This window comes from Camellia sinensis, chromosome 6 (genome assembly GCF_055761805.1).
Source record: "Camellia sinensis isolate YWXY chromosome 6, ASM5576180v1, whole genome shotgun sequence".
Lineage (NCBI taxonomy): Eukaryota > Viridiplantae > Streptophyta > Magnoliopsida > Ericales > Theaceae > Camellia > Camellia sinensis.
In genome coordinates this window covers 154,671,746-154,684,212 of record NC_138966.1, presented here as the reverse complement: position 1 = coordinate 154,684,212, position 12,467 = coordinate 154,671,746, and the positions used below count along the sequence as shown (strand labels likewise).

The following is a 12,467-nucleotide window of genomic DNA, read 5'->3' as shown; positions in this document are numbered from 1 at the left end:
ACTGAATACTCAAAACATAAATTGCATACCTTAGACCCACGGGGGTGCCTCTCTTTTATAATATTCTCAATCCAAGTCCTACTAGAAGTATGACTTCCATGAACTCCAATTTACTGTTTACTCTGGACTCTTTAAGAGATATAGATAAACTCCCTAAGAGCTTTATCCTTATCTTGGTTAAGTCCCCTCTTTGCCTTAGGACTCTTGTCCCTTATCTCGGATTCCGACATCTTCGGAGATGACCTCGGCTTCTACGAGATTACCTCGGCTTAACTACCAGGGCACGTGGCACCTCGGCTGACACGTCGGCGTCACCATGCCACGTGTTGGTATTCAGAAAATATATCCCCACAACTGCCCCCTAGGTTCTATTACCTCGGCATTCTGAGGTGATGGTACCTATTCCGATATTTCGCCACTTCTTTTCTGGGTAATGGCTCAAAAACTGATTAGCCAAGATTATCTATTTTCAGCCGACGTGTTCTCTTCGGAGAATAAGGCTTCGGTCGTACTCTCCCACGCGCATGAGTTGTCACGCATATCTAACTGTTTCTTTTACGTGTTTCGTCTTTATTGGAGCGTGTCAGTGACGCGTCTGAAGTTGTCTGTTCATTTCGTCTGCGCCGTCTGACGCGTGCGTTACCCTAGGCGTAATGATTGCCCTAATTTTGCCGCCGTTTCACATTTTTGACAAAACTTTTCTTTTGCCTCTATCTCTTCTTCACTTTTTCATTCCGTCTTCTTGCTCTTTCTCTCTCTGAAAGCTCATTTTCTTTTGAATCTGCCATCGCTTCAATCTCTCTTCTGGAACTGCGCTTAATCCCTTATTCTTGCAAAGCCTTCTTTTGCTGTTGCAACTAATTTCTGGGTTCGGCGAGCATTGCCTTGGCTTCATTTGTCCTGGTAAGACCCTTTTCTTTAATTCTTGCATTCTCTTTATGTGCTTTTGTCTGTCTGTTGCCATTACTGATTTTGTTCGAGGTCTTGGATTTATTCGTATCTTGAATTTGTGGCTATACCTTGGACTTCTATGCTTTTTCATTATTCTCTTTGCCGCTGTTCTTGATTTGTTTCTGTATCTCTATTGTTTCTGAGAACTATACCTATATTCTTGAATCTGAAACTTCGTCTCTGTTTTCTCTTTGTGTCTGCCCCAGATCTGTGCCCTCGATCTTTATCTTCATACTTCATAGATTTGGGATTTGTTTGTAGAACCCTTAATCTTTAGGGAAACCTGAAAAACGCCCATCTTCTTAAACATATTCCTCTTAGTTTAAGCCGACATAATGGGTATGTGGAGGCATAGGGTAAATACCCCAACAAAACTTGAATACTTTAGGCAAGAATTTTCTATCCCAGCCGACGTTCATCTTAGGCTGGCTGGGGATAATGATACCATCGTGCCCACAGACCACACAATGCCTTTCCCAATAGTTGCTTTTACCGAATGTGGACTTCGGCTTCCACTTGATCCCTTTTTTCGTCAAGTTCTCCATTTCTATAAGCTGAACCCCATGCAACTTACTATTAATTCCTATAGGGTAATTAACGGTATTATTGCTTTAGCTAGGCAAGAAAACCTTAGAATCACCCTAGCCGACCTTCAATATTGTTATACCATGTGCCCTCTTGATCTGAAGGATAGGGGTTTTGTCTATTACCTTAAGCCGAGATCCACTCAGTACAAAATTATAGCCGACCTCCCAGACTCCAACAAGGGGGCTGGAGATGATTTTCTCATTGCTTCTGGAAATTGGGAATTTGGCCCAGATGAAGATGTCCACCTCTACCCTCTTCCTCGAACAATTACAGAGGGCAAGAGTAAGAGCCCTGAGTCAACACTTAGTTGTTTTTTATTTAAGATTTTAATGCTTTTTGTTTCTGACGTCTGTTTCTTTGCAGATCTTCATCAGCCACCGAAAAATTTTCGTCAATCCTTCTTCCCAGAAACAGATCTGAAAATACTTCTTGGCCTTCCAATCCATAAACGAAAAGCCCCAGTTTTACTAAACTTCATCCCTACATACAAATCCACCTTACCCGATGTCCCAGGAAAAAGGAAGAAGAGTCTTTCTCCACCCACAGCCACAACCTTAACTGCTTCTACATCCCGAACAGATCAAGAGTCCACATCTGACCCAGCCGATCTTCCATCAACTTCGGCCCCCTACTTAATACCAATTCCTGAACGTAAACGCCGACGAAGGCTCGTAAAGACTGCCGAAATGGTTCGTCCAAGGCCTGTTGTCCAAGGCCTTCTTGCCGATCTCCCAACTGACGCCGAAGCCGCACCAATGCAATCAATGCTCCCACCCAAACAAAAGAGAGTTAAAAAGGCTCAGCCCAAGGCCAAGGCTACAAATGTCGAAGCTGAGGATACTGTGCCTATTTCAAAGCTGGCAGAAAGTAGGAAATCAGCCTCTGTCTCTACCAAGAGGTCTGCTGAGGGTCAACCCTCAGGGTCTACACAAACAAAGAGGCCAAGGTCATCGTCTGCGACGACCTCGGCGTCAAAGAAGCCCGACGTCCCCTGGGCCCCTGATCTATCCCTGGAGGATAGGCCCATTATGGCTAGTGAAAGTACTGACGACATTAATGTTGCTGTCGCCCTTAGCACTGCTCTTCTTCTACCAAATGACTTGGAGCGAAATGGCAAGCTTAGTGAGTATGAAAATTATGCTCTTATGCTCCAACACTCTGCTCAAGTAAGTATTTCTGTTTGTGTTTGTGTTTTTTCCTTCTGTTTCTTTCTGAAAATTTTTTCTGATACTTCTGTTTTGATTCAGGCCATCCAACACGCCCATTCATTTTCAATGCAATCCTTTGAAAATCGTCAAAGATTGGTTGATATGAAGAGGGAAGCATCTTCAATGAAGAGAGAGATAAGGGCCCTTGAAGCAAAAATGAAAAAACTGGAGGATCAGGCCGAGGCTGCAACGAAAGTTCAAACTTTAGCTCTTGAGAAGGCCGAAGCTGCTGAGGCTGTTAGAAAAGTCGCTGAGGCCGAGAAAAGAGAGGCCGAGGTTCAGAAGGCCCAGGCGGAGAAAGAACTCCAGCAAGCTTTGGCCACCAAAGAGGCTGAAATCAAAGAAGCCGATGAAAAGGCCTATGCTCAAGGTATGGCCGACATCGCAGAAGACTACAAGCTTCAAGTCAGGCAGGCATGCAACAGGGGATTTTCCCTTGGTTGGATGTCCTTGATAAAGAAGCTTGATCTTCCTGCTGACTCGCCATTGCGTCAGGCCGACGCTATTCCTTTACCATTCCCTCCACCTCCTCCTGAAGGTGAATCAGAGTCTGAGGCTGAGGCCGTGGATGAAGATGAAGAAAAAGATGATGGTGAAGCCTTGGTGAGAAAACCCAAGGATGCTGCCGAAGCCAAGTCTCCTCCTCCTGCTGAGCAGGTTATGGACTTAACTCAAGATAAGGGGGTTGATGAGGCTGAGGAAGTGCCCAGGGAGTCTGTTCAAGGGTATCTATCATCTGACCTCCTTCTGACTGAAAGAAGTCTTGACACAACATTGGCAGAGATAGATGCCGAAATACAAGCGGAGAAAGTGGCCGACGAGGCTCCTCCAGAATCGTCCGAGGTCCCAGTCCCTGCAGTGGCTAACATTGAAGAAGCTTGACAAAATTGCCTTTTGTATTTTTTCCCTCTTTTTCTGTACTTTGCACTTTGTACTTTTCTTACTTTCTGGATAATGCAAAAACTCTTTCTTTTGGCCGACGTGGTTTCTTTAGTATGTAACTGTAACAGTTCTTTCTCTGGATGTTTTGATCTTGTGATATTCTGTTGACTGCTTTTGCATAGTCTTGTACTTAGAAAAAGTCTTTCGTATGTTGCTTCCTTTGTGCAATCTTCTCGGGGTTTCATACCTCGGGTATAACCATAAAACTTTTACTTCGGCAAGATACTGTCCTGCAATCTTTTCATAAATTTCAACAAGTATGGAACATATATTTCGGAATGTAAACTTAGTAAGCTTCTTCTTAAGTTTCGACAAGCATAAAATGGTAATCTTAGTCTGACCTACTTGTAAATTGCTACAGATTTCAACAAGTAATGAACAATATACTTAGCCTTTATTTTAACCTGTAACTTTCTGTATACCTCAGCGGGTGGTCATATGTCGGCTTAACATAGACTTGTAAATTGCTACAAATTTCAACAAGTGTTAAGCATCTTCCTAGGGTTTAAACAACCCACATATTGCTATGAGAACTTTAAGCAATAACCTCGGCCTATCTTCGACTTGTAAATTGCTACAAATTTCAACAAGGGAAGATAAGGAATCAGCTTAATTCCGACTTGTAAATTGCTACAAATTTCAACAAGTGAATTAAGGAATAACATCGGCTTAACTTCAACTTGTAAATTGCTACAAATTTCAACAAGTGAAGATAAGGAATCAGCTTAATTCCAACTTGTAAATTGCTACAAATTTCAACAAGTGAATTAAGGAATAACATCGGCTTAACTTCAACTTGTAAATTGCTACAAATTTCAACAAGTGAAGATAAGGAATCGGCTTAATTCCAACTTGTAAATTGCTACAAATTTCAACAAGTGAATTAAGGAATAACATCGGCTTAACTTCAACTTGTAAATTGCTACAAATTTCAACAAGTGAAGATAAGGAATCGGCTTAATTCCAACTCGTAAATTGCTACAAATTTTAACAAGTGAATTAAGGAATAACATCGGCTTAACTTCAACTTGTAAATTGCTACAAATTTCAACAAGTGAAGATAAGGAATCGGCTTAATTCCAACTTGTAAATTGCTACAAATTTCAACAAGTGAATTAAGGAATAACATCGGCTTAACTTCAACTTGTAAATTGCTACAAATTTCAACAAGTGAAGATAAGGAATCGGCTTAATTCCAACTTGTAAATTGCTACAAATTTCAACTAGTGAATTAAGGAATAACATCGGCTTAACTTCAACTTGTAAATTGCTACAAATTTCAACAAGTGAAGATAAGGAATCCGCTTAATTCCAACTTGTAAATTGCTACAAATTTCAACAAGTGAATTAAGGAATAACATCGGCTTAACTTCAACTTGTAAATTGCTACAAATTTCAACAAGTGAAGATAAGGAATCAGCTCGGCCTGGCTTTGCCCGAGTTTGATATGTCTTCAATAAACATCCATGCATAACTTTATCAATCAAACATGTTGAAAGGATTCTGAAAAGACTTTATTGATAATATCAGCCAAACAATGATGATTATCTAATGATAAAAGAATTTCAAATTACAAGTATTCCAAGGTCTGGGCAATGCTTTGCCCTCATTGTCCTCAAGTCGATATGCTCCATTGCCTAATACTGAAGTAATTCTGTAGGGTCCTTCCCAGTTTGGGCCAAGCTTGCCCTCTCTGGGATCCTTCTTGTTTCCGACGACTTTTCTTAGGACTAGGTCGCCTACTTGAAAATCTCTTGGATTAACCTTCTTGTTGTAAGCTCTGGCAAGCTGTTGCTGGTATACTGCGAGCTGAATTGCAGCCTTCTCTTTTCGTTCTTCCAACAAATCCAGGTCTCGGGCTAAGAGTATGTCATTGGTGCCATTCTCTACTCCCTGGGTTCTGATCCTTGGGATGCCGATCTCTAATGGGATGACTGCTTCTGTGCCATAGGCCATGGCAAAGGGCGATTCTCCTGTTGATCTTCTCGGTGTAGTCCGATATGCCCAAAGTACGTTGGGCAACTCGTCCACCCACTTTCCTTTTGCTGCCTGCAGCCTCTTCTTTATTCCATCCAGGATTACTTTGTTGGATGCCTCTGCTTGCCCATTGCTTTGAGGAAAGCTTGGTGTTGAGAAATAATTCTTGATTTTGAATTTTGCACAAAAGTTTTTGATAAGTTTGCTGTCGAATTGTGTCCCGTTGTCGGCAACGATTGCTCTTGGAATCCCAAATCTGGTGATTATGTTTCTCCAAATAAAATTCTTGACATCCACATCTCGGATTTTGGCAAGAGGTTCTGCCTCTATCCATTTTGTGAAGTAGTCTGTTGCTACCAGCAAGTATTTTCTCTGCCCAGTTGCCTGGGGAAGTTGTCCAACCAGATCCATGCCCCATTGGGCAAACGGCCAAGGGCTGGATACTGGGTTTAGGTCGGCGGCTGGCTGATGTATCAAAGGTGCGAACCTTTGACATTGTTCACACTTCTTTACATAGGTTTCGGCATCCTTTTGCATGTAGGGCCACCAATACCCTTGGGTAATGGCCCTATGGGCTAACGATCTGCCTCCAGCGTGGCTTCCACAAATTCCTTCATGAATCTCGTAAAGAAAATCTTCAACCTGCAAAGGGTGTACGCACCTTAAAAGTGGTCCAGTGAAGGACCTCCTGTAGAGATGGCCTTCCGCTGTTAGACTGAATCTGGCTGATTTCAGCCTAATTTTATGTGCTTCTTTATGGTCTTCTGACAGCTTCCCTTCTTTTAGGAATGCAATGATTGCATCCATCCAGCTTGGTCCAAGGCCCACGCACATTGCTTCTTGTTCGGTGCTCTGTTTATCTATACTCGGGGCCGACATGTAGTCGATCATAATTGTTCTTGTTTTTCCAGTTTGAATTGAGCTGGCCAGGTTGGCTAACGCGTCGGCGTGGGTGTTGTCATCTCGGCTAACTTGGAGTAATCTGCAGTTCTGGAATAGGGCTGCCAGTCGGATGACTTCCTTTGCATATGCCGACATTCTTTCGTCTCTGGCTGCGAATTCTCCTGTTGACTGGTTAACAATCAGTTATGAATCACAAAAAACAATTACCTCGTCTGCCTCTGCTGCTGCTGCTAATTTTAGCCCTGCAATTAATGTTTCATATTCTGCTTCATTATTGGAGGCTTTGAACCCCAGACGGATGGATTGTTCTACGATTTCTCCATCTGGAGATATCAGTAGTACTCCTGCTCCTGCTCCCTGGCGGTTTGAACTTCCATCGACGAATAGTCTGAATGAATCGCCGATGTAGATGCTGCATGGTCTGAGCTTTTCTTTCTCTTGCTTTTTTGTCTTTGACTGGGATTCTTTTTGCTTGTCGGGGCAATGTTCCTCTTGGCTCGACGGAGCCCGAGGTGTGATGGCTTCAAGTGTGAGTTCTGCGACGAAGTCGGCCAAAACTTGGCCCTTTATTGCTGTTCTTGGCCTAAATTCTAGGTCAAACTGGCCTAGTGTTACTGCCCATTTTGCTATTCTTCCTGTTAAGTCTCCTTGATGTAATAAGGACTTCAGTGGGTGCTCTGTTAGAACCACAATCTTGTGTGCCTGAAAGTAATGGCTCAATTTCTTTGAGGCCATTACCAAGGCTAACATTAATTTTTCCAGTGGTAGGTACCTTGTTTCCGCGTTAGCCAGAGTCTTGCTTACATAATAGACAGCCTTCTGCTCCCCTTTCTCCTCTCGGATTAGCACTGCACTGACTGCGTGTTCAGAGACTGCTAAGTACAAAAACAATTCCTTCCCTGGGATTGAGTTAGAAAGGACCGGGGTTGTGGTCAAGTACTTTTTTAGGTCGGCTAAGGCAGCTTCACATTCTTCCGTCCATAGGAAGTCTGTAGCTTTTTTCACCAGGTTAAAGAAGGGTCTGCATTTGTCTGAGCTTCTGCTGATGAATCGGTTTAGGGCTGCGGCCCTTCCAGTGAGCACTTGAACTTACTTTGCCGATGCTGGACTCTATAGTTCCAGGATGGCCTTGATTTGGTCTGGGCTGGCTTCAATGCCCTTTCTTGTTACCAGATATCCTAGAAATTCACCTGACCCAACTCCGAAGGCGCACTTTGAGGCGTTGAGTCGGAGCCAATATCTTTTGAGTATGTCAAAGACCTCTTTTAGGTCGGCAAGATGACTTTTTGATTCCTTGGTCTTTACGACCATATCATCGATGTAAACTTCTACCATTTTGCCAATCAGGTGTTTAAACATTTTTGTCACTAACCTCTGATAGGTTGCTCCTGCATTTTTCAGCCCAAAAGGCATTACCCTGTAACAGTACAGGCCTTTCGGGGTGATGAACGCAGTCTTCTCCTCATCTGGAGGGTACATAGCAATCTGGTGGTACCCTCTGTATGCATCTAAAAAACTCATCCTTTCATGTCCCGAGGTGGCGTCTACCAGTTGGTCGATTTTGGGCAGAGGAAAGTTGTCTTTCGGGCAAGCTTTGTTGAGGCTGGTGAAGTCTACGCAAACCCTCCACTGGCCATTCTTCTTTTTTACTACTACTGTGTTGGACAGCCACGTTGGGTACTGGACTTCTCGGATGGCCCTGGCTTCAAGGAGTCTGTCTACCTCTTCCTCTACTGCTTCGACGTGCATTAACGTCGGCCTTCTGGCTCGTTGAATCACAGGTTTTGCCGATCTGTCGACATTCAGACTGTGGCAAGTGACCTCGGGGTCAATGCCAGGCATTTCATAAGGTGTCCAGGCGAACGCCTCTATGTTTGCCCTTAAAAAATCTTCCAGTTCTTTTTCTTCTTCTCTAGCTAAGCCTGAGCCGAGAAGAAAAAATCGTTCTTCGTCGCCCTCCTGGACGAGGATTTTCTTTAGTGCCTCTTCGCTTTTCTCGGCTGGTTCTTTTCTGACGTCTTCTAGGACTTCCATGTCCTCATCTTCAACTTCTGCTTTCTTTGGCTCCCGTATACTACAGGTGGACTTTATTGCTGCCATGGAGCAATTTTTGGCTTGTAGTTGATCTCCTCTGACTTCTTCAATCCCATGCTCTGTTGGGAACCGGAGTAGTTGATGCAACGTCGAGGGAACTGCCCCCATTGCATGCAACCACGGTCTTCCCAGGATGATGTTGTATGGTGAGGGTGTGTCAATTACCAGGAATTCCGTCCTGATCTTCTTAGTGCCGGCTTGTACCTCCAAGCTTGTTGCACCCAGTGGCCATGTCGGTGTTCCATTAAAGCCGACCATCGGGCAGCTGGATTGTTCTAGGTCATCGGGGTGAAGGCCTAGCTCTTTGTAACATCTGACGTACATGATGTCACAGGAGCTGCCTTGGTCTATTAGGATGCGTTTTACTTGGCACTCCCCAACCTGGAGGGATACTGCCAAGGCATCATTATGCGGATGTTGGACCAGTTCTAGGTCGGCTTCAGTAAAGGCTATCATCGGCCCTTGGCATTCTTCTGGCCGACGTCTCTTTTCCCCGATTTGGTAGATATGCTGTAAGTGTCTTACCCTCTGGGTTTCTCCTCTAACTTCGTTTTCGTTGACCCTTGAGTGGATCACATTGACCACCCTCGGTTCTCCTGCTTGTGGTAGCTGTGCTGGGGGAGGGGGTGCTGCTGGTGCTTGAGGCAGCCTTGCCTGCTCTTCCCTTGTTCTGGCCTCATCGACCAGGTCCCTCAGAAGGCCTTGTCTTACTAGGTCCTCCAAGTGTGCCTTTAAGGCTCTGCAGCCTTGAGTTGGATGCCCTTCTTCGTTGTGGTAGGCACATCGTCTACCAACATTCCTTCCCATGAATTCCCCCGGTGCTCTTGCCGGAGCCCTGAAATATGGTTGATTTCGAATCCGATCTAAGATTTTATGGATTGGGATCCGGAATACCGTTGTTACTGCTTGTTTATTTCTCAATTCTATTTCTTGTTTGGTCGGCCCATTGTTGACTCGGCCTCGCTTTGGCGAGCCGTTTCCCTTTTCTTGTTTCACCTCTTTGTTTCCCGATGTATCTTCTTCGCCCCTGGCGTATTTCTCAATTCTTGCCATGAGCTCTTCCATGCTTTTTGGCAATGTTTTTGCCAAAGACTTCCGTAGTGGGCAGTCATCTTTCAGGCCGTTCTTGAAAGACACGACTGCTACTTCCTGGTTGCATTCGGGTATTCGGTTGAACACCTCGTAGTACCTCTTCGCATAGGCCCTAAGGCCTTCTTCTTTGGTGATTCTTAGGGCCATCAAAGCATCAACCCTCAGGGGTTGCAGCTTGTTGGTCACGAACCTGGCCACAAACATCTCGGCCAAGCCTTCCCATGTCTTTATGCTTCCTTTCGGTAACTTATGGAACCAATCAGATGCAATTTCCCCAAAGGATGAGGGGAATACCTTGCAGAGCAACGGCTCGTTCCCGCTATATAGTGCCATTGAATTTAGGTATAGCCCAACATGAAAGTTTGGATCTGACTTACCATCATAGATTTGAAACCTCGGCATACTGAATCTCTTGGGCGGTTCGAATTTGTCCAGTTCCACCGAGAAGGCTGTCTTCGGTTTTACTGGGGAGTTTACCTCGGCTTCTGCATTCTGCTGCCTCCTCTTGAGGTAGTCCCTTAAGTCTTCTTTGCTCCTCCCTGGAGCTCGGCTGTCTTTAGATTTTAGTCTTTTTGGTATACTGCTTTCGGCCTCGTGGTGGGTCCGTTTGGACCTTTCTTCATGGGTTGTGTCAAAGTGGAGTATTTGCCCCTGAACATGTCGATGTTCTTTGGGGTCTGGAATCTTTATGTGTTGCGTCCTTCGGGACTCTTCTTGCCTCGGCTTTTCCCGTCCGGCTTCCCTGGAAGGCCGGTGAGAATGTCTTCCGCTCCTGGTATGCTGAGGGACCTCGGGGATTGTTTTTCTTCCACCCTTCTGGGTGTTCGTCGCTGGCATCGGCGTATCTTGCAGCGGGTATGGTGGCTGCATAACATTATTCTGCATCATGAAGTTGACGACGGACTGAAGGTCTGACAACTTGTTCGCCAGTTCTTTTACTTCCTCATCCCTCCGTAGGCACCTGTCCCTCCATACCTGGAGGTTATCTTCATTGTAGTACTTTCCTTGGTTTGCTCTTTTTGACGTGTCGCCTTCTGGGATGACGTTGTTCTCTCTGTGACCCTGGTCACGGGCCTCTGCATTGTGGTTGTCTCCTTCTCCGTCAAGGTCAATTGGTCTGCCACTCCCAGTGGGAGCGTCATCCCCAATATTTTCCTGCTGTCCGTTACTGGCCATCTATTCTTCCTTCGTTCCCACAGACGGCGCCAAATTGTGTGGGTGAAAATCTGACCACACTGCCCGTTTAGTGATCAGCTGGAAAGCACAGGCAGAATAGATGGCTTTGGCAACCTGTAACAGAAAGAAAGAGCTCCGGCGGTGGTTCTTCCACCCGGGGGCACTCCGACGATCAAGTCAGTATATCTCTCAAAGATAAATCAAGTACTAAACTGAATACTCAAAACATAAATTGCATACCTTAGACCCACGGGGGTGCCTCTCTTTTATAATATTCTCAATCCAAGTCCTACTAGAAGTATGACTTCCATGAACTCCAATTTACTGTTTACTCTGGACTCTTTAAGAGATATAGATAAACTCCCTAAGAGCTTTATCCTTATCTTGGTTAAGTCCCCTCTTTGCCTTAGGACTCTTGTCCCTTATCTCGGATTCCGACATCTTCGGAGATGACCTCGGCTTCTACGAGATTACCTCGGCTTAACTACCAGGGCACGTGGCACCTCGGCTGACACGTCGGCGTCACCATACCACGTGTTGGTATTCAGAAAATATATCCCCACAACAACAATCTGCTAGATTAAACTACTTTTCAAGGAAGCTTCCTCAAGCTCTGATGGCTCAACATTTTCACCTATTTTTCCCAACACAGTAGATCAGTTAATGAACAAACTTTTGATTGGCAAATAGTTTCAAGGGAACTTGACATAGTTGCACATAAGGTGCAATTGTAAAGTTATAAAAAAGAAAATAAAAAAAGGCCTTTGTTTAAGAGACCACACATAATTTTTAAAGAAATATTAAAAGCTTTTTCATTTTTGATAAGTAAGAAGCATTATAATGAATAATCAAATGGATGTGGTCACCACTATTACAATGCCAAACCTCGAAATTTATACAAAAATGAAATTTATTCTTGGTCAACCGTGAAATGTTCACATAAAAAATGCAATCAGTTAAAAGAAGATGCCACTCAGTACAAGTGAAATCGAAAAAATTTACCAGTGGTAAGCATTACAGCAAGAAAGTATCCTTGGCCCAATGAAACTAAAGGCCACATCTACAGCAATTATGACACTTAAATGCAAACAATTATAATATAGTAAAAACTTATAATCATTTAAGAGCATATCAAAGGTGTAGATCTATGGTATGATATTCTAAACTGAGAAAACATGGCTAGAACTGAAACAAAATAAGAAAAAAACGCAACCATCCTCAGAAGGAAGATGGATAGATGGAATTATAAACGCAATGAACCAGAATAAGAAAAAAACTGGAAGTCCCAACTTGTTATCAGAAGGAATCTTTGGTCTCAGCTTCTTAAAAGAGATAGCAAAGAAATCTGACATACCCGTTGAAAGAACTATAGTATCCTTAGCACGTCCTTCAAGTACAACCATGCCTCCGCAAAGACGACTTCGCCCTGTTGAATGGTGACGTGCAATCCAGCCAATATCACCAGTGTTTAGCCAACCATCCTCATCTAAGACTTGTTTTGTGCTTGATTCATTCTGATCAAACAAGAGCATAATT

General features: G+C 44.0%; 1 protein-coding gene across 2 annotated transcripts in view; it reads right to left on the bottom strand.

Annotated features, from left to right (window-relative positions):
• Positions 1-11,489: 11,489 nt before the first annotated feature.
• The window catches only part of LOC114282933 (putative acyl-activating enzyme 16, chloroplastic), a 104,886-nt gene continuing 103,908 nt past the window's right edge, over positions 11,490-12,467 (bottom strand). Inside the window, exons 14-15 of one of the 2 annotated variants that reach the window (XM_082872713.1) lie at positions 12,286-12,445; positions 11,490-11,565 (exon numbers count right to left, since the gene is read on the bottom strand). In XM_082872713.1, coding sequence (XP_082728839.1) covers positions 11,507-11,565; positions 12,286-12,445 — 219 coding nt within the window. In that variant the 3' untranslated portion in view covers positions 11,490-11,506. Of the gene's footprint in view, positions 11,566-12,076; positions 12,446-12,467 lie in introns of those variants that run through there. The other variant, XM_082872711.1, reaches the window with a different exon arrangement.